Source organism: Musa acuminata, chromosome BXJ2-3, assembly GCF_036884655.1.
Source record: "Musa acuminata AAA Group cultivar baxijiao chromosome BXJ2-3, Cavendish_Baxijiao_AAA, whole genome shotgun sequence".
In the NCBI taxonomy this organism is placed as follows: domain Eukaryota; kingdom Viridiplantae; phylum Streptophyta; class Magnoliopsida; order Zingiberales; family Musaceae; genus Musa; species Musa acuminata.
In genome coordinates this window covers 7,315,826-7,343,573 of record NC_088340.1, presented here as the reverse complement: position 1 = coordinate 7,343,573, position 27,748 = coordinate 7,315,826, and the positions used below count along the sequence as shown (strand labels likewise).

Genomic DNA, 27,748 nt, shown 5'->3' with positions numbered 1-27,748 from the left:
GAAAAATGTTCTGATACCTAACATTTATCTGTTACAGAAAGATTAAGAGATATTTGGAGAAATATGCTGCCATCTCCAACGAGGATGGGGAGATTTTATTATAAGAAATATATCTCAATGTACAACAGCTTAGGAATAACACATTTGTGTATCTATACTGCATACCACACTCAAAAAGGAAGAAGGGTGACAAGAATAGCATTCGATTGTTGTCACCTTAAGGCATACCAGACGACATCACATGAGGATGATAAGAACAGAGTTCTGTTGTTTCCGACTATGACCCCATGGAAAGCTGCAAGGCAAACCAGACTTGCATTACATAATGGCACAACGGGGGTGGAATAGGGGATCGTATATTTTGGTAGGTTTTTGTTGACTGTAATGGCAGCTTTCGATGAAGACCTCCCTCCTATGTTCAGAATATAGAGCCAGTGCTCGAGAGCTTCAAGCTTCTACTTTGGCAGCAACGTCCAAAACATCATTGTTGTTCTGTTGGGCCCATAGCTGCGCATACCTTCCAGCCCTTGACAGCAAAACTTCATGTGGACCGTGTTCTACTACCTTTCCATTTTCCAAAACAATAATCTGCAAATCACAACCAAAAGTGGGTCACCAGAAGAATGGATGTCAATGTCATGAAAGCAATACAAGTCTGTCAATCTTTTAATAATAATGTAGACCAAACATGTAAATCGAGTGTTTCCAAAAAAAGATCAGAACACATAACAAGGCTAGACCAGGTAAACCTGTTTAAAATAACAAAGGTATTAACGAACAATTTCCGCAAGACTTGCTTTATTGGTTTATCCAGGTTGATATTGGTTGATTTAATGTAGATGTTCGTACTCAAGCACATAAGATCATAATTTAAAATACAGGTTGGGTCAGATGAGTATCATCCAATATTTAATCCTCAAACCAAGTCACTATCAGACCTCTGATATTTACTGGTCCAAGCAAGTTACTAGCAAACCATACAACTTGGTATCTCAGTATATTTTACTTTATATTTTTTTTTTTCAAATAATACCAAATGGTATAAATTGTGAACTGTCACAGTATCTGGGAACCATACCCATCCTTCAGGTTATCAAAATTGGTTATGAACCACTAATTAAAACCTTGAATAATACAATGGTAAAAAAGCTTAGAAGACTGAAGGGTAAGATGAAACACAAGACTGCACAAGGAATAAAGCAGAAAAATACTTCACACACCAAAAAGGGGAAGGGAAAGACAAGAATAACTAAAAGATATTTGTAAGACTTGAAAATACAGCTTGACAGATACCAAACACAGACGCTGAGAGATGATGGTATATCATTACTGGCTTGACGGTTGACAGTTGGGACCGTGTATCACCATTACACTTATCAGTCAATATGACCAAAAGTAGTATATTTTTTACTATCTTAAAAAGACCAACAGCAATCCTAATCAATTGGTCTTGAGGTGATAAAGATTATTATTGGGATCTTAAAAAGACGTGTGCAGGCTATAAGAGTACACATCATTCCTATCTTAAAATGATCAATGTATATACGCAAACAGACATTATGTATGTGGGTGTGATGGTCTAGGGAAGTGTGGATTAAGCATTCTGAGGCTATAACAACCTCAAATTGGCCAAGTACCCAAAATGGTGACTCATGAACAGCTAAATACTGTAGCTATTTAATTGCTGATGCAGTACATGAAACAAAATCTACTGGATAGGTCTTTTGATCAAGTATTATTTTCTTGTTTAGTTTACATTTAAAGTTTAGTTTATGGATCCAATATGAAGATCTCTAAATTGAGTTTAGAAATGTGACAATATTCACCCTATTGTAGCCTACATGGTAATTCTGCAAGGACTTCTCAATGATAATTTCTAGAATGAAACCCTAGTTCACAAGTTCAAGCTTGGGTTAGGCTGTTGCCTGGAATAAGCTTGAGAAGGTCGGAGGTGGTGGGTTAACAGTAATAAGCTTTTCTCATATTAAAAGTTAAGCTTAGAAGGTCTTATTAGGTCAGTCATATATCTTTATGAAGGGGCACCTGTTGGTTCCTTCAATGTATTCATGTTGGTAATCTGTTGATGGCCTCTTCTTTTCTGATGTGTTTGTTTCCTCTTTTTATCATCTTTCTTGTTGTTCTTCCACTGATGGTCATACCTTATCTTGTTGCTGGTTTCCTGTGAGAAAAATTTCCCGTTGGGTTGCTCTGGCTTTGACCAAATTATAATGCAATTTGCTTATATGCTTCATAATTTGAGATTGCTCATCCGAAATTAGATTTTGTATGCACTAACTGCCAATGTGTTTTATGCATCAACGATTAACCACCGAGCAAAATTTGCTGCATGCTCTTCTATGGAAGATCTAGAAAAGGTTAGGAAGATAGTCTTACCTCTCCATCTAAGGATGCAAACTTTGTAATATAAAACCATTGATACCATGAGGCGACTGTGTCAATTCATGATGTAGATTATAGAGTAACCATAATGCATTTGCTGGGAGTCGAAACCAAGTCTATTACTTGGAGATTATCAGATCTGGTTCTTACCTTTTGAATGGAACTATCCAAAAAGTGACTAAGTTGAAGACATTAAAGATAATATAATTAACTTAATTCTAGTGAGAGGAGAAATGAAAATGAGGTTTGATTAGATCAAAGTTAAAATGGTGAAGTAACATGTTCAGATCAAGCAAACCAGAAATTGTTCAATGAGACTTGCCTGGACAGGTCGGAAGTTTGCATCATTTCATACTAGAAAACTGACTATTGGATGTTGAGTGTGTTTAATAATTGAACTATGCAACTCATATGCAGAAAAATAGTCTAGCACAAACAACAGTTTATTATATATTCCACTTGAGAAAACCAGGATACAAGGTTTTATCAGGATGATATGAAGAGATAATAAAGAAAAGATATAAATACACATCTATAACCCAAACACTCGGATAATATTAGTTACCTCATCACACTGCATAGCAGTGGTAAGTCGATGAGCAATGAAGATTGAAGTGCGATTATTTGCTAGAGTCTTCAATGCATTCAATATTTCAGCTTCAGTTGTACTATCAAGGGCACTGGTAGCTTCATCACACAACCTAGAACCTCAATGCGGTTAGCAAGCTAAGCATTTAACACATTTAAGAAAAATGTGAATATATAATTCAAGGGACAAACATGAGTAAACAAAAAATTTCAGTTTCCTTGTCAATTCCGGAGGTGAGCCTTTTCTCATCCAGTGCAGTACACTTCTTACAATCATTTTTGGACTTTTTAACTTTCTCAAACTTCAAATATGTATAAACTCACTAAACTCCTCATAATGACAAAGCTAGCAGACCGTGCATTAGCAGTTCATGAAACTTGACACATATATGCTTCACCGTAAGTTTATATGTTAAAACCCAAAATGCAGAAATTTACCACCAGACATGGAAGAACTAGATAACTAAAAAATAGCAACACTTACCTCAGAAGTACCACCCATCAATAGAGAAATTTTACAACTAACTTTGGACCTTAAAGACTTAAACAACCATGACCATCGCCACTAGATTTGGTCAAACTTAATATCTGGCAAGGAACCACCTAGACATGGAAACAGAAAAGTCCAGTTTGGTAATAAGCAAACTTAACAGTTACAAGGAGAAAATTCAAATTTAATTCACAGATGGGAATCTCCCTGATATCAACCCCTAAATGTGGTGCCAGAATCCTAGCTAAATGTGCATCAAGGCAAAACAGGGTTAACACCTAATAGACTAGCTGACAGGTATAGATCTATCATATATTTTTGCAGTTTAAGCCCATGTAACTGAGCGACTAGGGAACAACACCTGGTAATTCCCAAGATTGTAGGAGTTCTTGGCATATTAGAGGGTTTTATTAGGGAGAGGATAATCTTTTCACATAATCATTACAGTAGGCAAACCTAAATAACTGTAAGCTAATGGAATTGTAAAGCATAACTCTTAAGTAACTTGTAACCTGTGAAAGGATCCCACATGATCAATGCCAAGACGAAGCTCACATAAAACATTAAATATCTTACCAAATTTTAATGAGAGGTGATATAAATGTCTCTATCAAGATGTATATCTTTTACATGATAATAGTGGTCTAGAAAGCTTTTCAAAGAAGAAAAAAGAACTTTTGAAAGAGCATATAAAAGTGATGACCTAGTTGCAGTATCTTTTACTCGATGAATACTAGGGTCTTAAAAGTATCTCCATTAACCTAACAAAAGGCAAGGAGTCTGTCATTAACCTTCAAAAGATTCAAAATAAGAAAACCATTTAGCAGAAAATTCACAAAACTCACAATCGTAGGTGCATAATTTTTCAGATGGATGACAGAGCATCCAATTGAAGGTATCACAAAATTTGTAAAACATCTTGATTTAAATAGATACGAATTATGACAAGTAATCACAAAATTGATATACTTACAGAATTGAAGGTGCTTTCAAGAAGGCACGGGCAAGCGACACCCTCTGCTTTTCCCCACCACTCAACTGTGAAAAGCACAACACTAGCTTCTTGTCAAATGCATTAAACTTCAGCAAAAGGCAAAAACATATAAAATAAATATTTGCAAACTATACATCATGTGGAAGTCATCAAGTAAGGCCACTACACTAGCAGAAACCTTGCAAAGGAGAAGGTCAGATTCACAGCCTTCAGATTTTTAATAATTGGGCGTCTGCAAAGAACTAAAATCATTCTATACAATTGTTAGCAAGGTTTATCTGTTAATAAGTTGAGTGACAATTAAGTAATAACTTCACTTGTGGTAAGGTACCGACTCAAATTATCTAAGACATTCTACATAAATTTCCAGCATATTGCATTATTACTTCACAGTTGAAGAAATCTACCATCTAAACCAGTGAACAGTGATAACCCACCTTTAAACCTCGCTCTCCGACAATAGTTGAATACTTCTCTGGAAATTTCATGATTGTTTCATGAATAGCTGCATGTCGAGCAGCATCATAAACCTATATGAACAAATGCAAGAATTTACAGTAGCTCCACAAGATTTTACATGAAAGTTGGTAAGAGTAATTAACAATCACTAACCTCCTCCTCAGTTGCTGATAACCGACCATAATGTATATTGTGAAATATAGTATCATTAAATAGTACCTGAAAAGATGTCATTTGGGTTTACTTTAAAAAAATAAAACAGCTTTTTCTGGATGCACACATTTGCAAGAATTATTGTGAAGCTATGGGCAATTTGAGAGAAAACTAAATAAGCTTCTTTTGTGTTGTTTCTGCTTTTGATTTTTTTTTAAATATGAAAACAGGAAAGGTATGCATTCAATTTCTTGTCTATCAAACCCTTTCCATCATTTCTGTAACTTTTGGAAGAATAAAGTTCGAAATTCAAAAAAATGATTTAAAAACTGGGAAACCAATTCCATGAGATTCATCATTATCATAATCAAGATTGTCAATCCTATTCTTCAAGGAGTAGATGCACATATTCACAATTGCATCTGACAGGTAGATGGTGACCACCTAACTTGCTCCAGAAGCAACAAGCCCAAACTTGTCTCTTACTCTAAAAAATGCAAAAAAGCAGAAATGGTTTGGAACAAAGCTTAAATTATTAGTTATTACAGAAAGTTTGGTATGAATGTCGAAGTTCAACAATCAGAAACATCACTTGAAAAATATGACAGTTTAGAAGGCTTGTAAACAGGAGTCTGTGATTAAGTAAGAAACAATGATGTTCAATGAGATTAGAAGAGTTTAAATCCTTGTCAATTAAGGTGATATCCAAATCAAACAGAGTAGACAGATCCTGTTGCATAAGAAAATGAGTTCATCATTTCTTAACTGACTATAAGAGTTGACATTATTTTGAGTTAGGCAGTCATTGATCCTACAACAGGGTGGACAAGAATGGTTTCTTGTCTATTTAGAGAGACTGCAAATAACAAAAAGCACTGGAACTTAGAGACACGAAGTATCACCAATCATAAGGTGGATAGTGTCAGTATCATGCACCAAAGTCATCTTCCACAAAAGGCTCAATATCTAGCAGATGCATCTAGCCAATCTATGATAAACTTCCTTTCTTGAGTTCTACTCTGTAAGTATGTTGGCAGGCACATATCTGATTTTAAATAAAATAAATGCAAAACATAAATCTTCTCATTGTAACATATTATCTTATCCTTTATGAGATATATTTGCATTAATTCACCGAATTGACTGAAGAAGGGACAGGTTTACTGAACCTTACAAACTTGAAAGTTCTTATTCTGTGAAAGAAACATATAATTAGAGTGGGAATCGAGGTCCTTATTATCGACAGTATGATAGAACTAAACTGCCCATAACAGAAGTCAACTTGCAGATGGCAGCATAGAAAGGTAAAATACAGAAGTATTTGTTCAAGAACCATGGACAAGAGGGAAATGAAAACATCCCTAGTTAGACAGTTATGTGTGCCATGAGCTTCTCTCACAATAAATAGTGAAAATTATTCAGTTTCTAGAAAACTACAATGGTTAAACCATCCTTTGCTGCTACAGAAGTGGCTAGAAAAGCTGCAAGAAGTTGGACACAAATAAAACTGGGAGACAAGCTACTTAAAAGAAAATTTGTAGCACTTCATGCCATCTGAATCCAACCAGGTCGACACATAAACATCAATGCGATCAACTATTATGGATATTCAGACATTTGAGTACTATATGGTTTAGTTCTCATTAGCTTGATCATAGCAAAGATTGTCACGCCAATCATCATATGGCAGAACAAGTCAAAACATACTATACCAGAAGGGTATAGCCACACATCATTTCAGAGTCTAAAATTCAGACTACTATATCAGAGGTGCTGAAATAAAGCCACATCATTTTTTGGTTTATGCCAGAAAGGTAACAGCAAGCCCTCAAGCCACAACATAGCATTCCTTGATCAAGAAAAGATAATTTGAATCATGCAAACAAGAAACATGATCTAGTGTAAGCAACTCATGAACTCTTTTAACAAAAAGGAAAATAGTTTTCCAGAGATTAATTAGCTATGCATCTTCATCATTGTAAAAGTGACTTGTTAATAAGCTTGAACTATGTTTTCACCGATATAAGAGATAGCAAGAATTAGATTCAAAAGGATATATAGAAGAAAATTTTGAAGGAGATGGTTGCTTGAAAAAAACCTACTGTATCCTGTGGTACAACACCAATGCACTTGCGAAGACTTTCCAAGGTCACTTCCCGTATGTCTTGACCATCTACCCATATCTGAAAGCAAAATTTTATTGAGGTTAAATCGAACAAAGAAGCAATTACACATTAAGGACACTCGCAACACTGTTTTGGTGGTAAATGACAGTATATACATAACTTCATGATTGTCCATGTTAACCACAAGTATTAAAATTTCAAAATACAATAAACTTAAAGACTACAATTAGCATAAGCACTTCATATGACAAAATAACCAATCACAAGGTACTTAAAGCCAAATGCACTAGTCCATGGGTGCCAATAAATCAGCTTAAATCAATAGTGTCTGATTTTTTTATTTACATTGTTCACGGGCCTTGTGATGACATTCTTAAAAATGTCATTAGATGCAACACAACAATGCAGCATTGATAATGCCCACAATCTTAACTAGAATATGCAGGGATTAGCACAAAATCAACAAGGTTCATTGAGTGTGTAACATTTTCCTAGGTTATTGGTTATGACTTATGTCCATATTAAAATGATGATGTGATTATTTCCATTCGTGTTGCAAAATCCATTGATTATTTAAAATTCAAGCTTGAAGGAGATATAGCACACATGAGCTTATAGAACTGATGCTAGTAATAGCCTGGTCAACTGTGATATAAAAAATACAGTCCTTTAGATCATATATTGGTTAGAGAAAGAAATATGCACTATTAAATATAATTTCCCATGATATTTAAATAGCTCCACAAAAAGTACATAATTATTTAAAAAAAATGAAAGCAAATATTATTTAAATATGAAAAATTTTAAAGTTGCAGCATCATGTCCTATATCTACAGACTTTTGCATGTACCTTTGAGCGTCACTATCTTCCAACGACTTGGAGGAAACACAGCAAGGTATTAATATAAAAGTCTCAATATACACTAACATATAAAAGAATAGGCATGAACAGCATGTCAAGTGCTATTAGCTGCAGCTCTTTACATTTTAATTTAGGCCCTTCTTACCTGCTCCTTTGTGGTGACAATAACAAATCATACTAGCAAGTAACCTATCAACCTTATCAGATGGCAAATATAACCTTGATATGAGGAATCCTCAAACTTGGAGCGATCTTTACAAAATCACTTCATTTCTCAGAACATGCAAAATAGATTTGGACTAAATCCCATGGAGCTCATAATTTAATTAACATGAAGACAATTCCTAGCAAGCTTCCATCAAAATGAAACTCTTATTAGATATGTGATCCTCCCGAGCAGGGTTCTCAGTTAGAGATGTACCGTTCGGTACGGGCGGTACATACTGGTTCGATAGGGGCTCAGTACGCGGACCGCTCTCTACCAGGCGGTACTCGTTACATGACCCGTATCGAGTAATATGGGGTTTGTACCAATCGATAACAATCGAAAGCCGATCGTTACCAATAGTACATCCGACCATTACCAACCGGTATCGATAACGGTCGAATTTTGACCGTTACCAATCAAGGGATTAGATTTCCCTATTTCAAATGGTCAATTTGACCATTTGAACCTTAAGAAAAGGTTTTTAAACTCTTTCGTTTGCCACAGTCATCCACCTAACGTCCAAAGGCAAATGCAACGAGGAAAATAGTAGCATCAGCTGCACTGTTGGAAAGAATCGAGTCGGGTGATGAGACACCTTCTCAATCGCATTCAACAACACACTCGATCCAGAGACATGACAGCGGCGTGGACAGTAGTGCATCGACTGATGATAGCAATGGCGTCGAGGAGTCAATGGTCTCGTCTACACAATTTGAGGGTGGTACATAGACTGCGTAGTATTTTACACGTCACCCAAGATTCAAATCATAGAGCTCAGCGAGATACCATCAAGTTTATACACAGAATGAAAAGGGGAAGACGTGGATGATTTTAAGTAGACACGATTGAGCCTACACGACGTAGACACAAAGCAAAACTCATCGCATTCACAACCGTTATATCATAGAGAATCTTACGACCAACAGCAGTACGATGATAGTTAGTCAGACTTCTCTGAGCAGTAGTACCATGATCGATCTTATGATACGGAGCAATCGATCAATGGCGAAAGTAGAAGTTATAACATTCTTTATGCTCCGCACTAATACATGCTAGAATCATTCTTGCCTCAGGAACCGCCTCGAATATGTGGATCACGATAATCAGACTACGAGCATCACCTCATCAATGCACCAATAGCATACGGTATATCAGTATACTATGTTGTGGGATCATTTTCAGGATTTAGTCCGACAAACATATCAAATTAATATACAAATACATAGGATCAAGAACCTAAATCTACCACCTGTGGTGTCCCGTCATTCTCTTTGGTGGTAAAATCATATATATCCATCGATTGATTACTTGATTCATTTGAGTCTTAAATTTTAAATTGTTTAAAAATAATCTAACAATTCAAATCATTTCTTTGTAGATAATTCAATATTAACGGAAGGAAGGTCCAGAACGTATTATAAAATTACTCTGGAAAGCTCGAAAAAGATAGGTGTCACTATTTTTTTCCTAATTTAGATTATTTTTAATTTATATTTATTTATAACTTAAAAATCCTAATCCAACTTCTTTTTATTTTTCAAGAATTTTTAGAGCTATTTTCGGTAATTTTACCGTATCATCGATACGCCCAGGCGTATCGACATATGGTATATCGGTACACCTCTATGGCATGTTGGTACACTAGTATGACTGGTTGCTCCTAACACTCATTTGGTTAAAGACCCAATAGATCAACCACACATTTAGTAAACAATAGATTATGGTGTCATGTTTTGTACTATAGTTGTGGAAGATAATTTGATTAAGGGATTGGTTGGTGATGGGAAAAGAATTTGGCCACATCAAACATATACTTGTTTGGCTGGATGTTTGACAAAGTGGATGTTTAAAGCATTTCCCCACCAAATGAAGAAGAGAAAGGAACACCCTATCTACAATAAGTTCAAGATAGTATGAGAAAAATCGAAGGATAAATTCAAGGTGTAATTTTTCCACAAGGTTGCCTAATCAGCTGACTGTTGTTCTCCCTTTTCTTTGATACACAAAAATAACTTCTTTCTAGTACCATCCATGTCTTAGATAAAGTAGAAAACAAGGAAAAAGAGAATCCTTTCATCAGTAGAGGTAAATGTTATTTGGTGTCTTTTATAGTCAGATCATAAATAAGACATTTTATCCAATGTCTTCCACAAAACAATTCAATGACTTCTATAACTAATGCCAGTGCATATTGCATGACATACAATAAAGATTTCAGGATAAATACCAAATAAGCTCACAACCATGTTCTAATTCCTGGAATCTCAATGCATCTCCAATGCCCAAAATATTGGCAACATTTATAATAGTGCAACTATGAAGTACAAATTTGGAAAATGGATAGTAGGGCTCAAAGTCTTGGAATTGTTGTTTTGTTGTTTAGCAGGATTAAAAGTGGAAAGGAAAGGTTTGGCGATACATTGGACTTTAACATTATATAGAGCCCAACAAGCATATATACAAGGAAAATATTGGACATAGCAAAGAACAGATTTGTTTTAGGCTAAACAACAAATCTGTTGTTTAGCCTAAAACAAATATATATATATATATATATATATATATATATATATATATATATATATATATATATATATATATATATATATATATATATATATATATATATATAATGACCAAAAACATATAGGGTCGTAGCGGTTCTGTGCAAGGTTCGGATTGGTACTCATCCATACCAATGTACCAACACCCAGTATTATCAACATGTGGCAAGTTTCAAAATAATCCGGAAAATTTTGAAAAAAAAAACTGCAGGCACCAGACCTATATCATATCATACTAGGTGGTATTGCAAACCTTAGTTCTACGCAAGGATGCAAAAATAGATGCCAGCGACATGGTACGAGGGTTCAGATGGCTACGAAAGAAAGGGGAAAGAAAAACAGAAATACATACATGTACGAAGAGACATAGACAAGATAAGAGGAGTGTCAGCTTGCAGCAGAAATAGATTTTGGTTCCCACATGAGCAGAATGTAAGCCAAAAGGTGGGAACGCAAGAGGTTAGGGTTTGGTTGGGCTTGTCACGAAGTGGTGATTATAAAGTTATATATATGAATGTCTATCCATTAAGAATAGATTTGGAACCACTACGTGTACCGCCCGGTAGCGAGCGGTCACCGCCCGATTTAGGACGATACCGCCCGGTAGCGAGCGGTCCGTGTACCGATCTGCTGACAGACTGGTACGTACCACCTAGTACGGGCAGGTATCATTCGAAATTAAAAACCTTGGTCCATACCATGGAACTCCTTTTCACCCAGACTGGTACATACTAGGCGCTACATACCGGTCCGAGTGTGAATTGGTTCAAGGACTGCCCTTGTTTCAAACAATCTGGTCCAATAGGTTTCGCGATTGCGAGCCCTCTCTTCTCGCTGTTGTCTGTCATAGCTTTCCTCCACCCTTATCGCCATCGTCCGCCACTGCATATCTTTACTCTTAGTGCTGTCATCGGCCTACCTTCCTGCCCTATCGTGTCATCGGGTATGCTTCCTCCTCTCCCTCCACCTTGTCCTCTTCTTCCTTCCTCTTCCTCCGCTATCTCCTCTTCCTTCCTCTTTCTCCTTCCTCCACCTCCTCTTCTTCCTTCCTCTTACTCTTCCTCCACCACCTCTTTTTCTGCCTTCCTCGTCCTACTTCCTCCTCCCTCTTCCTCCTCTTCTTTCACTGCCACGTCTTCTTCCTTCTTTCTCTTCGACTCGTCAGTACATTCTAGTGTATCATGTGTTGGTACACATCAGTAAATACCGATCTGGTCAAGGACTGGTACAGTACTCCTGTACAAAATTGCAGTCCTTAGTTCATGCCAACCAGTACAATCAAAACTTTGATTCGTGCTTCTAAAACTGTACCTAAAAATTGTCAATTTGTGCAATGATTAGGCTTTAGTTGTCATATAAATAGGTTTGAAAACTAAAAGGTGGGGCTGACTAGCAAAGGGGATCAGCACTGACCTATGTTTGGGACTATTGGACCCTAGCTTATAAGAGGCTAACCCCACATCAACTAGGTCGAAAGGTGGGTGGAGCTAGCAAAGGGGATTGACACTTGGGCCACCTATATCCTAGCTTTTCTTTTAAGAGGCTAACCAAGGTTTATCGTACCGAGGTATACCGCTCGGTACGAGCGGTATGTATCGGTCCGATAGGAGACTGGTATGGACTACATATCGGTGGTTGTCAATATGCACCACTGTACCATGTGTTATTACATCGGTATGATTCAAAATGTACCATACCGACAATTGATCGATATGTTGGTATGGACCAGTAAGGTGAATCATGAGGCTAACTACTCTCATTGTTAGATAGTCCCACATCAATCAGGATTCATCCTGCAATGTCTCATGTATGTGGTAGTCATCACCCTTCAGAATAAAGCCTATATCCTAGCTTTTATTTGAAAAGGCTAACCACTCTCATCATTAGATAGTTTCACATCAATCAGGATTCATCCTGAAGTGGCTCATATATGTGGTAGTCACCACCCTTCAGAATAAAGCTTTTATTTTAATTGGGGCCACTCATCATTTTTCTCATTCTCACTCCAAAATAAATATTTATGGTGAACAATTTAATGAAAATGGACAAAACAATAGCATTACTAGACAGCTAAATTATGATAAAGTGACATCTGGTTATCTCGTCCTTGAAACACACTACTACATAACGACAAATCAACAAGAACTTACCATTATAATGATCAGAAAATTAACAGTGTCATGACCATTATAAAATTTTTAAAACTAACCTTTATAGAAATTTTAAAAAATTGGCATGATGTACATTATAATTTAACATGTAATCATTGAAGATCAATACAACAAAAAGAGAATCAGAAGATTCTTACCGATCCAGAATCAGAGTCAAAAAACCTGTAGAGTAATCTAATTATAGTGGACTTGCCTGCACAAAACATTGTACCAAAAAATTTGTCAAAACCTTAAAACCAATTAATTAAAGATTTTTGGAGGAAATCATAGAAACAGATTATGCATCTCTAATAACATTTAAGAAAGATGGAATGCAGCATATTCATTGGGACAGCCTTGCTGTGATACTGAGATTGCTCCATTATGGGGTTTAATTTATAATAACAGCCTCTCACATTTAGAGATAAAGCTAACCTTCCACCACTCTCTATGCCACTGGCTGGAGTCCAATACACTGGGCCGCCATTTCAGCATAAAATGGGCTGGTATATGACAGAAAGAGAAAGCTATACATCATAATATTAAATTTTAAAGTGATCACAATCATATCACTTTGGCATGACTCTACCAAAGTTTATTTGAAAATACTTTACTGAAGCTGCTTATGTTGACATGTCAGATGTAAAATTATCGACCACAAGAAATTCACTGAGCACAGGCTGACATGGTACCAAGCATCCATGACAACATGCAGCACATCATGTCATGCTGTGTTGCACACCTTCCTAACAGTGTCTTAGGCAAATCAAGAACACAGTCATATTAGACCATATGGGCAACACTGGTGTGAGCTGTAAATGAACAATGGATCCAGTGGAATTTCATTAGACGCAGGATGTGAATTCAGATAGTTTATTATAAAATCTTCCTTATTCTTACCGAAACCACATGAACTGGATTCAAGTCATGAAGACTGTGATACCTATCATATCTATATTCATATTGTCTATAAGTGACTATAACTCCAAAGCATAACATCTGAATATTCCTTCTGCAGAATGTGTTCCCAGCATGAATTATGTTATGTATCAAGTCATGGAGACTGTGATATTAACAGACCTATATTCAAATAGTTACATATTTTAAAACCATAAATTTAAACCCACATATGTATTTACTTAATTAAGTGCTGAAAGACAGGGTTCCATTGAAACCTCTTAGAGGTCACTGAGAAGCAAATAGGCATATGGTCTTATTTCATTGATCACAAATTCAGTAGAAGGATAAGGTTTAACATGGCTGAAAGTCAATTACTTGGACTAATTCTTGTGTAACTATTTTGGCAGCCAACTTTGGGTGTGTCTCCCAGAATTTTGTTCCTTCCTGACCAACTAAAGAGAAAATGCTATGATATACAGATAATGATATTTTTTTCTACTTAGGTAAACTTAAACACAAAGAACTAAACACAGAATCAAACATGGTATTCAAGCAAATAAATGAAGCTTACCACTTCCACTGGTTCCAACAATTGCCATGCTTTTTCCTGCCGGTACAGTAAATGATATTCCATCAAGAATCTTTCGTTCTGCCAGATATCTGCAATAAAAAAGGAAACAAAAATGTCCATGAAGTAGCAATAGCACTTTCATTAGTGGTGATGAAACATAAACCTTCCGAAACAGACACGAGTATGGATTTTAATATGCAATAAAAATCATCGCTTGATTTTGCCAAGAATACGATAACTTCACTGTTCCTATTTTCCTAATTAAAAGGTCTTCATATATCTCATGTGACTTTAAATGCAGGAATATTAAATGATAATTTTCAAGAAAGATATATTAGACAAAATTAAGCTGAACAGAAGAAGCTGACTTTGCCTCCTCCTATAGGCTAATTTACTACATACAAATAAGCACCACTCACGATTATTGTTGGAACAAGAGTACAAGGTAGAAGATGAAAAAGGAGAAAATCTGAAAATGAAAAGTTGTGAATGATGACAAAATTAATAGCTGGTGTCGATGCAGGAAGAAATAATCTCGTCCGAGACACTCTAGTTATACTTAATACAGGACCAAAGCAACATCATCATCAATTAACAGCAAGTGGTTGCTACAAGAAGCCTTCAAGACCATGTCCATGATGAATTTATAATCAGATATGCCATTTCTCACTAGCTGTAACCAAGTTCTCTTTGATCTAACTCTTCTCCTTATATCCCACCTTAATTGACTCTTGTTCAAACAACCCAAAGTGAAACTAGCAGCAACTATGGCCTATTACTGGAAGCATGGAAGACAGTGCCCAGGCGTGTATGGAAGCAGCAGGATGACTGAACTTGCAAGTCAACCTGATAGAAGGCAACTTCAGCCAGATTTTATGCTAGGACAACACCGTAAGTTCGTGGTAATTAACAATAAAATTGGCTGGGATGGAAGAGATAATAGTCCAAACACGTCTAGTTCACACTACAGAACAGTAGTATCAGGCTATCAGCAGCCAGCTAATAATTGGTCAGATTAAAAAAAATTCCTCTGCCGTGGAAGAGAGAACTAAAACATCTCTATGTGAACATATGGTAATACATAAGATGAAAAATCTCAAGAACTACTGAGAGGGTTGGAGAAGCATTAGCCTTCCAATTACAGGTCACAAAAAGGTGTAATGTTTTGGATGATTGTAGGTGTAGAACACACAGTGTCAGAACAAGACCCACCAAGACACCAAGCAGCCACACAACAACACAGAAAAGTAACTTCAACTTCAATTACTTGTCCCTCCTGTCCAAGACCGGCCTGAATAATTAGCACCATTTATCAAGTATGACAGCTGGTTAGTGACAACTGACCAATAGAGGAAGAAAAACAATAAGGAATGGGACAGAAGAAAAACAAGCGACCCCTACAATAAAGAAAACATATTTACTATTTGCAAAATTGAACTAGTTCACATAGTTAGCACCGTTTACTTAGTCCTGGCAACTGATCAGTAACAACCCATCAATAGAGAAGAAGAATAAAAAAGAAAAGGGAAGGAGAAAAAATGTAAAGAAGCTAAACCTACAATTAATAAAAACATGTTTCATATTTGCAAAATTAGACTAAATTCTTCCACCTGTTTTTTGTTTTCCTAAATGTTGATTGAAAGCTCAATGAATCTGCATATCCATGTTGCAGAAAGAAATGCAGACTATAAATCAACCAAAAATATGGTGAAGTTGTGTGACATATGTGCAATATAGGTATGCATTAATTCACATTAATTTGAGCACAGATGATTCTGTAAGTGTGACTGGAATATTGATTCAATGTGAGAATTTGTCATAAGTTAACAATTAATGGTATTCACTATAGAGACCATTATGGTGGACATCAATCTGACACATAATTACCCGACTGAAATGAAATTAGACTCCTAAGTTCATCAATGACCATAATCTAATGTTTAACTTTTACTTCTTATCAATGTCAGTGCACATGGAAAAATCAGTCTGGTATATTATTACTTGCAGACTTTGGAGTAACTAAATAATTATTACATGACATTCAAGCTGGAAAGTGATACATCTAGCACAGACCTTGACAAAGACCAATAAGCATCCTAATTATAAGAAGTTAATACACTTTATAAAAGAGAATGTACAAACCTACAAGATTAACTGAAGAAGATCACACCATGAAGATCAAACCACAATGACAAGCATTTAAGATCAGATCATGAGAAATAACGAAGGGGAGTACAAATTGTTGAAGCACATACTGTCTTATACAGTGTCTAGGTAGTCTAACAACTAGAAGACTGTAAAATCGAACACTTCAAAACAGAAGATGCATTTTGTAGAAGTGGCAAGAAATCATTCAGACTGTTATTAGAAAAACATGACACTTTGTCGTGCTTGAAATATTAATAGCAAGTAAAGAAAATAAACACATTTTTGAACCCATATAGATAAAAGTCAGTAAAGAATTTAGAATCTTATTTAAGAACGTAAATAAATGGAAGAAATTTTTTTTACCCAAAATTAATATTATTGAATTCAATGGTTCCTCCTTTAAAATGTAAAGGTTTGGCATTGGATGCATCTTGAATATCAGGCTCCTCCTGCAGAAGCCATTAGTGAAAAAAAAGTCAATAAGAAGAATGTAATTTGCATGATAAACGGCACATTCCTCCAAAATATTAAGTGAGAGAAGAAATTCTTTCTTTACACATTTTTATGTAATAAGAAGTGGGCAGCACAAGAACAACAAAAAGAAATAGTTGAAGTGCAAATGGTTGTTGAGAAAAACACTAGATGTCAGACATGCAGATGGTCCTGATAATGATGTATTTTGCCTCAAAAAACAACGCCATAGAACCAAAATAAGCGCTAAACTAACTGACTTTAAAAACGTCACGTCATATGCAACAATAAAATAAATCTTAGTTCCCTCCCAATCAAGTAGATCTTTTGGTTGCGATTATATAATTTTTAAAATTACAAGCTCCTCAGAAACAATCATATCCATAACTAGTTTTACAAATTCATGAATTTAGAAATAATCCAATAATAGATACCAAAGAAGTGCCAGATATAAATGTACCAATCAGCCTTAGAATTGTAATCAATGGAAAAAGTAATGGAACTTGTATGGTCAACAATAATGGAATAGCACTATTAGTTTTAGAGTTTATGCATTTCAAAAAATAGTCCTAGCAGCTCAACTTCAACAACAGAAAAGCACTTCAAAAGGATAAGCACAAAATGCACCTCAAGCAAATGAAACATTGACTTCATATCAATAAGACTCTGTCTTGTCTCTCGATAAACACTTCCAAGAAAATTTAGAGGTAAAGAAAGCTGGAAGAGAAGCCCATTAACCATAACCTGAAATATGAAGAAATTGGTCAATTCAAATTTTATAGAGTGAATGCTTAATTTCCAAGAGAAAGGCATTATTTCTAGGAAAGCAGGAGGCATTACATGACGTTTTTTCACCTATTTTTAGCAACTGTAATAAATAGAGGAATGTATCCAATCATGATTCAATTTTAGCACTAATTTTTAATCATCATAATAGGTGCTATAAGTAGAAATGAAACTGAAAGATATATAATTCTTACAAGACAACAAACAGATTTCCTTGTATGTTTGGAACTTTAATGTCTCAAACTATTTTTAGAATTACCTTGCTTTCCTAATTTTAGTAACAGAAGAGAGAGAGAGAGAGAGAGAGAGAGAGAGAGAGAGAGAGAGGTAGTGGTGGTGGTGGTTGCATTGTAACGTGGGTGGGTGTTCTTGTCCTTTACCCACAAGAGTAGGTTTTTCAGTTCAGAAGGAAGTTGATCACTGTTCACATTTTTCAATGGTGGCATCTCTAAATAATTTATTGTCAAAATAACTATAACACAGTTGATATATATTGTAATTTTTAAGTCAAAGAACTATAAGAATAATCACCAGATCACCAACAGTCATTGCACCACTCATAATCCCATATGAAGATAAGATCATCGCCGTTGATAAAGCTGTGCTAAATATGAGATTTTGGCCAAAGTTTAAAAAAGCAAGACTAGACTGAGTCTTCAATGCAGCATCCTCATACCCTGATAAGTAGCATTTACTAAAGATTAGCTACCAGAAACAATCAAACAAAAAATAAAACAAGATCATAAATGTCAAGATTGTAATAAATGAAGGTTTAACTTTAATATGAACAAGATACATACAGGAAATCCAATTTTAACAAATGTAAGTCATCATAAACAAAAATAATAGTTCATATAGGAAACTCTAAGTCTGTTCCAGCTGATATTTGTGCCTAGCAAATGTGATTCCTATTGAAGCATGAAGATTGCAGACCACTATCCAGGTGTGAAATTATTTCATTATTTGTATGAGTAGATTAATGAAGAACATGCCAGCCCAAGAAGCAAACATACAAAATGCATTAGTTAACAGTTGCTAACCAGATAATCCAACCTTGATTACACGGTTCTCTTATCATCTTGCTAATATTCCAATAATTATAAAATCTACTTTTATATTGCAAAGAATAAGCATAAGCCTTAGAATATTTGATGATAAGGAATATGTGTCCAGTAATAATTCATCAAAGTTCATATATGCTATCATATGAAGAAAATGTATTCAACAATAAGCAAAAAAAAAACACAAAGCACAGTAAACAAAATGACATCCAGAGACTTGACCACAATAAAATGTTTAAGTAAAAGATGGAACAACCATCTGCATCATCAGAAAACTGAACAAATGAACTGACAAATAATCCCCCATAAATTCACCCAACTAAAGTAATCACAGAGGAATCAGAAATGGTAATGGAGATACAATTTCATAAGCCTCAACTGGACCATGGCATGTTGTAGGCAGAATTCCTACACTAAATCCATACACTCAAAACTGTAAATTAAATTCTTGTTTAATACTTTAAATGCTACAAAGTGGCAATTATCAAATAAGATTATGCAAAGCTTTAGAGAATAAACCGTGACTATCTATTTACAATTATTCTTTAGTTCGACATCTTCCTAGAAAATCTTCCCATCATTCTCCTTTGGTCATCATACCCAGTAGAGGAGTCATTCCCTGTTTTTCCAATTCCAATCTACCAGTTCAAGTACCCTAATATTGAGTTGTTATCAATGAAGTCCAGTACACCACTAGGTCAGAGGATAACCTTACGGTCTCCTTTCAGCACATATTATGTAAACTTAAAATCACAAACTTTACCCTCTCAATAGACATTGTGTGGGTAACCTGAAGGCTAAGATCAGGAAAACCATTTATATTTCTGCCCCTACAATGAAAGCTCATTAGTGAATATCTCCTTACCCTGAACAATAAACTCAGAGCCTTAATCGCCAAGCCTAATATTAAATGGACTAAGCCAATTCTAAGTGGCTTGGTGAAGGCGACCGCAATACCAAGTATTTCCATACACTTGTTCAGTCCAGTAAAAGGCATAATGTTAACAATATGCTTGCCTTGGATGATGGCTCGGGTGTGTCTGACACAGGTACCATTTTTACTCATTTCATGGATTGGTAAAAGTCTCTTAAGGTGGTTGACTCTGTGCATAGTCAGACAGTCTGGCACCTGTGCCACAACATCCTGAAGATTTCCAATGAAGACCAGCTGACCTTGATTAAGGGATTCTCTAGCCAGGAAATCAATGCAGCTTTATTTTCTATGGGCATGGGGAAAAGTCCTAAGCCCAGATGGGTTCATTGTTAAATTCACTTTTTCGGCCTCTCATTCTTCATGATCCTTCCAAGTTGTGGCAGAACATTTGCGATCTTCATTCCTAAGAAAACAAATCCTTCTAGAATTGTTAATTATAAGATTCTTGCACTCTACAATGTTATTTATAAATTATTGGCCAAAGGCCAACCTAACAGAGTCAGCGGTTGTCTGCATAGTCTTCTTCACTGAAAACAATCTGATTTCATCCATTGAAGATGTAATCAAGATAATATCATTATCACTAAGTAACTTGCTCACACTATATCTAAATCATCTGGCATTTCTACCTCTTATTTTCCTTAAACTCAATTTCAAGAAAGCTTAACCATCTATATTGGATTGCCATAGTTAATACTTTATCCATAATGAATTTTTTTTCTGTTAAGTTGATTGACTGGATTGATGCCTGCATTTCCTCTCCTATGTTTTCTCTGGACACATTTGAGTTCATTTGACCTCATTTATATTAAATTGACCTCATTTTCTCTGTTAAGGGTATTAAAACTATTCTTTTGACCTCATTTGAGTTCCATCATCCTTAACCATAAATATTAAATTGAATCAAAAGGCAGACCAATAAAACTTACACAATTATCTTTTGCAGAAAGACAAGTTGCAAAATCACAAAGTATAAAGCAAACACAAAGTATTTCCGAATCTTAAAGACCATGTTTAAATAAGAAATTGAATATCTTAACTCACTCTGCAAATATGTATCATACTTTGCAACTTCAAATGACTCATTGTTGAAATACTTGACCGTCTGGAAATTTATAAAAATTAGAACCAATAATAACAAATAGGAGAAAAATGACACACACAGAAGCAAACAAATATCTATTGACTTACCTCATAATTCAACAATGAGTCGATTGCTCTCGTGCTTGCATCATTATCAGCTTTATTCATAGCCTGCCTAAATTTGGTTCGCCACTGCAATTAAAGAAAAACTGTTTACTGGAGATGATTAAAAAAATGAAAGGTCCAAATTTTCCAACAGAAACAACTATGCATGAACAAACAGCTTAACATAAAAAAACAAACATATTCAGATTATTTTAATAAAGAAACAAATTATAAATATAACAATAGACACAAAAAAGACTTAAAATGGTTTTATCTCAACAATACCTGTGTCACAATCAGAGTAAAAGCAACGTATGCAGCCACAGAGAGGGAAGTAATCCAAGCAAAAGTAGCTCCAAATTTGTATGCCAGTATGCCAGACACCATCGCAATCTTGAAAAAGAACAAACAGTTAAGATGTGAGGCACATGAGACAAACAGAAAACATAGCAGCACTGCTGTGCACAGAATCAAAGGTTTAATTCTTTAAGACAGTTGGAGAAACTGAGAAAAAAGAGAAACAATAGGAATAGAATTCTCCTATGTCCCATAATTTAGCAACACAAAAATACATTTCTCAAATTTCAGAGAGAACAGTGGCTAATCTCAAACAATCACTAGCTCATACCTCTAATATGGTCGGTGCAACATTGAACACCATTGATGAGAGTATAAAATTTATTGCACGGCTTCCTCTATCAATTATGCGATTCAAAGCACCAGTTTGCCGGCTGGAAATAAAATCAAATGAGAAAAATAAAAGAAAGGAAAAAATCAGTAAGTTCCAAACTAAAAGAAATGTATAGGTCAAAAAATTAACATATTCAGTAACAAAGTAGAATTTCAGGAGTGTTCCCAAACTGGACAGCTTAAGACCCTAGAAACCAAATCGATGTAAGAAGTTTCCTACAAACAACTTCATAACAAGAAAAGCATCCAGCAAGAGAATAGGGGAAGAGACTGGGCAGAAACTATATACCCTGGGGTAAGGCAAAAATTGATCTTAGTCCTATTCCCCATTCTTTCTTTTCCTCCACCTCAACCTCCTTGGCATTGATTGATCGTAATGCATAGAGTGAAGAGAGTCAATTTCAATCAAGATCAACAAATCCTAGTCGATGTCTACATAATAATCAATGAGGATCAGCCAATCCAAGAAGGCTTTTAATTTTGAGTGGCTGACCAGCTGAGAAACAGTTACTCTTAGTTTCCTAGTTTCAATCAATTCTGTCTATGCAATTGATAACATAGTTTCCATAATGAACTTCAAAATAAACCAAAAGCAACATCATCAATAACAGAAACATGATGTCAACAAGACAACAATTTAGATCTGAGAATCCTCCATCTATTTGAAGAATTTAACAAAGACTATCACAAAAATATTAACACTCCAGAGACGGTGCCAAAACTACAGATAAGGCAAACTTGAGCAAAGAGTAACCATCATAAAACATATAAGGCTAGTTAGTGGCTAGGAAAATTTTGCCTTTATGGTTATAGTTTAAGCTCATCAACCACTAACCAAGTTAAAATATACTAAAACTAAAAGAATTCTTTTCCACAGGGAGTAAATTCCAACAGCAGAAATGCCAGAAATCAGCATATTGCCAAATCATGACCAAACTATGTTAAGTATTAACTGTTTGTTATTGGTTCTGGTGACTGAAAATTAGGGAAAAGATAATTTCAATGTAATTAGGCATTTTTCATGTTCAGAACCTCAGATTAATTAGGTCTGTATTCTGAATATCGAAAAAGTCATCCTCAGCATATTGCCTAACACAAAATGAATTCTAAAAAAGTTTGGGTTGGTTAGTTTAGCTATTGTCAACATAAATTTCATTTTTTGAGCTTGCCAGTTACATGGACTAAAGATGCTTGTGCATGGTGCAATTCCATGACAAGGTTAATACAAAACCGGCACACACACACGCACACACAAACTCCGGTTCACAATTAGGCAGGTAGCAACATGGTGGCACAGAAATAGACTACCAGTAAAAGCACAGCATGCAAGAGTTGGATCTTAATTAACATGGTACTCATGCCATGAGAATTACATCCCATGCCAACATAGGGACACAAACCTAAGATGTGGTTTTTAATCCTTCGTTCATCCAAACATCCCTGATCATATTCAGGCCACCTAATCTAAAGAGACCAGTCAATATGGAAGTAAGAGCGATACTGCATGAAAATCAAAGTCAATTACATAAGACACTGTACCTAAATGCATCTCTATACACCAAGACTGAAGTGCACAAGCAGATTAAGTCACCAACAGCAACATTAACAAGCTACTCTACATAGACAAAGATGTCGAGGTTTTTGACATTACCTCAGATGATAACGAAGATCAAGATCATGCAAATGTGCAAAGACCTACAAAAGAAGTTATAACACTATCAAAAATCATAAGATCAGTTCTCAAAACTCATTGTCAAAAATCAGATGATAGATATCATGCAATTTATAAATACAAAAAATTTCTTACTGTAACAAACAAAATATTTAACAAAACTATATCAAAGAGACCTAAGGTATTGCAGTTTATTCATTTATGTTCTAACAAACAATGTTCAATAAAATCTCCACCAACCAGTAAAGTTTACCACTCTGTCTGCAGTAATTCTATCAGGTGGACGTTTCTTTTTTTTCCTTTAATGATTCTTGTGTGTGTGTGTGTGTGTTTGGCTTTTTCTGGGTCTTGCTGATGTTTTTTCCTTCCAATATTTCATATCGTTGCAACCGTACGAATGTCCAAAGTCCAACTATCTGTGTAAATTAGTACCACTAAGATACAACTTTCATGCATATAAATCCATAAACCTCTATGCCACTTGTTCCATTTAGCAAACAAAAGGCCACATGAGACATGTTTAGATGTTTTTAGCATGTTTTTAAGCTGGACCAGCCAAATGGATTGAGAACCAAACCAAAATTAACTGATCCATGGCTTAAAACATCACCTCAGTCTATTCTTATTCACTTAGGACCTGATGGCACCAAATCCATAGGACCTGATGTTTTCAGATGTTTTTAGCATGTTTTTAAGCTGGACCAGCCAAAGGGATGAAGCAGCCCAAAATTAACTCCATGGCTTAAAACATCACCTCAATCTATTCTTATTCACTTAGGACCTGATGGTGCCAAATATTAGTTCGGACAGGGAGGGAACAAATGACAGTGATGGCCTCTTCCTTGGCCAGAGGATGCTGCAGGGAGGAGAGAAATATGGAAGAGGGAAAAAGTTGCATGCCTATATTTTTTTGCTCCAACAAAGGGTTTTGGTTGCTGTTGTCACAAAGTTGTCTCTTTTTTCCCTTTTTTCATTTTTTTTTTTTTTGTTTCATCAGCATGCCAACCAAGCTACCACTTGATATAACACACAACATGTAGGAATGTGCCATTTTGGCTACCAGCCAAAATCACCTGTGCCACTAGAACTTAAGTCCCTGTACTGATTAATAATCAGCATAGATACTTCAACATCTAATGATACTCATCTTCTATAAACACCATTCAAGAACGTTTGAACACAAAGTAAAACACAACAGGTCTTTAGGTATTTAACAACACCAAACCACCCCACATATATTCAGTCTTGCCATGTTTGTATATGGGTTACAAGTGCACTCGTCCTTGAAAGATTTACATGGTAAAGTACCTGGTGTGGGGTGTTCTTGTCACTGGCTGGTATGTATATGGAAGAATTTATGGATCCTTGCCCAAACATCACCTCTCGTTCAATCCTTTATTAGTGTGGATTTCCACATGAACAATTTACTACAAGAAGGTTTGGTAGAGATCACAACAAGTCATGATATTCCAACTATAAGGTTAGGTAGAGAACAAATAGAAAACTAATTATAAACATCTACAATGGGCATGCTATGAGATTGTTCTCCAACCCAGTTATATAACATTCAGAAAAACCGCAAATCAAGCAAACAAAATAAAACACAATTTTTGAATAATTAGATAGGAAAAACTGTTTTCCCTAGGCATAATGACATGTGAAGCAGAATGACATCAAAATGTTGCACATGAGGATGTAATCCGTTCAGCAATTGTTTGCTCTAGCTTTTCATTTGTGAAAAGCTAGTGCAGCAAAAAATATGAACTATGATGATACCATAATTTTATTACTACAGATGGCTGTAGCCATGAACCAAAAATATTGAAAATAAGATAATGATGTCCCCGAGAAAACAAAAGCATACAGTGCTGGATTGCTCAAACGAGAAAGATCAAAAAAATAAATTACCTTTCTAGAAACAACACGGATAGTTCTCAAGGCTACCTTGGAAAATACAGCATTCCGCAACTCTATATTTTATAAAATCAAACAAAAAAATTATGGTTTAGTAAGATCATATAACACAAGAATGAACGCCAACAGTATCAAAGAAGAAATATAAAAAATGGCCAAAATAATCAGGAAAGGGTGAGAAGTTATCACAAACAAATTCTGACTGAAAATAGAGCTATGTCTCACAGAATACCATTGCAGGCTGATGCCCCAGTACGTGCTATGCCATATCCAAGTAGAACAGCTGCTGGACTCCCAAAAAGAGCCAGAAGAGTGGCATTAGTCTCTGTGAATGATGCTAATGAATTAACAGAGCCAGCAGCTACAGAAAGCCAATCCACAGCAAGCTTGAACAAGAAAGGTACTTGAACATTTATCACCTAATATAAATTTCAGAATGTCAGACAAACTAATACAATAGATCTCAATCAAATCCATTAAAAAAGTGATTTTTCTATGAGATTCACCAGAAATCATGAAAAATGATTGGTCTGTTCAGAAAAAAAAAGATAAAAAAGAACCTAAATCTAAAGGATGATTGAAGAGAAGAAAAGGACAATTCCATAAATGATGATGCAATTGACAATCAAAAGTTGTCAATGGTAATTAGTAGCTCTCTAAACCAGTTATGCAAGAAGAAAACCACAGTGTATTAACAGGTATTTTTCTGTAAAAGCACAAGAACATCAAAGCTTTCAAGTGTGACAAAATTCGCACCTTTGCACCAACAAGAAGACCCAATGATAGCAAGACTCTGAGACGGAACTCATAGTTATCTTTCAGCCATAAGTACTTAGCAAGAGTGCGAAGAATTGTCATGTCAGCAATTTGCTCATCTGGTGAATATTTTTCTACCACGTCTTTCTGTTTCTTGATCCCAGCTCCATTGACCGGCAGTTTAGAGACAGTCTCATTAGCAGATGTTGAGAATGAAGCATGCCCTTTATGCAAATGTCCCTTTGAAGAGAAAATATAATTTTTAACATCACAAAGTTGTTCTTTATGCTAATCTAAAGTTAGCCTTATGGTCTAATAACAAAAGGTTAGATTAATATCAAAATAGAACATCTTTAACAAGTTTGGAAAATAATATCATCAGTAATCGATGCAACACTGATCTAGATGTGGAAATCATAATAAGAAATTGATATAGTTGGATCCAGTGAACCCTTAATCTTCCCAGTCAAAATCAATATCCGATTTTTATTATTAATTACAACATGTTCCTCTAATTTATGTTACTCTTCTTTTCTTAATTGGTTACCTATAGTAAGCTAAAAAATAATTTTTTTTGTATCTGCAAGTAGTTACCAGATATATATCAACAAATGGCTAGATTCTATGCAATGTGCATGATAAATAGGAGGACAATGTAACTGCAGAATAGATAAAAATACTTTTTAAAAAATCTTTCTTATCACAGAAACAGATCACAAGGCTTAGGCATATGGCACCGACAAGGTGTACACAGAGCACCAATAACAACACATGCTTATGGCACAGAACATAGAGCCTTCAGGAAAATGAATGACTGATTCTTTACTTGAAGCAGCACTCATGCCCATAGTGAATCTTTACAAAGTAAGTCCAGAATAATTATACTTACATTGTTAGAACAAAACAATGTATGATATATCTTTATCAGTTCATGCCGCTAGCAAAACCAAGAGCTAAATGCTTCGCAGTCCAGACCTATTTATGGAAACCAATAATCTACTTGGATACAGACTCTAAAAATGTAAAAAATATATATATAATGGCACAATCATAAAAAAAAATGAAAGAAAAGAATCAAATAGCAACAAGAAACCAAATACCAAATCTCTCGAAGGTCTTCCGCCCATGGGCGGGGAAGAATCCGATAAGAAGCAACTCCATCGTCTAAAGCAGCTCCCTTTAGCGACCAAATTCACCCCACCAACATTTCCAAACGGAAATCTGCCGGCAAGAAGAGGGGGATTCGGACTCTTCAACACGCTAAATTCTCTCTCGATCCGGTCCTCCCGAACGCCACGACATCTTCTCGAATCCACGACACAAGCGGGGATCAGACAGCGCTCGACTCGACCGCCGCCGCCGCCCAACGCCCCACCGCATTGCAACAGCCTGCAGGCCCCCAGGCACCTCGAGACCGCTCTCATGATCGCCCTCGCCGGCCCGCGGCTCGCCGGCGCAGATCGACACCAAATTGCGCACGAGGGAATCGATGACCGAATCCGTGGACACGGTAGAGAAGCGAGCCCTAGAATCGACAAGAGTGCAGAAAAGAACGGCGAACGATTCTACTCCCCATCGAGTATTTGTTTGCAAAGATTTATTGCGAACATCACTTTCCTGATATTTTTGGGATGCGTGTAGACGGCGACACCGACCGTCATCC

The 27,748-nt window shown here is 35.8% G+C and overlaps 1 protein-coding gene across 1 annotated transcript; it reads right to left on the bottom strand.

Annotated features, from left to right (window-relative positions):
• Positions 1–52: 52 nt before the first annotated feature.
• On the bottom strand, positions 53–27,679 carry LOC135607165 (ABC transporter B family member 25, mitochondrial-like). Its single transcript, XM_065098762.1, has 20 exons — positions 27,186–27,679; positions 26,086–26,325; positions 25,562–25,748; positions 25,324–25,385; positions 23,395–23,438; positions 21,682–21,784; positions 21,339–21,446; positions 21,057–21,140; positions 20,910–20,970; positions 18,402–18,547; positions 17,712–17,828; positions 16,977–17,062; positions 14,466–14,554; positions 13,153–13,208; positions 7,187–7,267; positions 5,085–5,150; positions 4,910–5,002; positions 4,452–4,516; positions 2,966–3,101; positions 53–588 (listed from the first exon to the last, which is right to left on the bottom strand). Exons 1-20 carry the CDS (start codon positions 27,507–27,509, stop codon positions 448–450), a joined length of 2,289 nt encoding a protein of 762 aa, XP_064954834.1. The 5' UTR covers positions 27,510–27,679; the 3' UTR covers positions 53–447.
• Between the last annotated feature and the right edge of the window lie 69 nt (positions 27,680–27,748).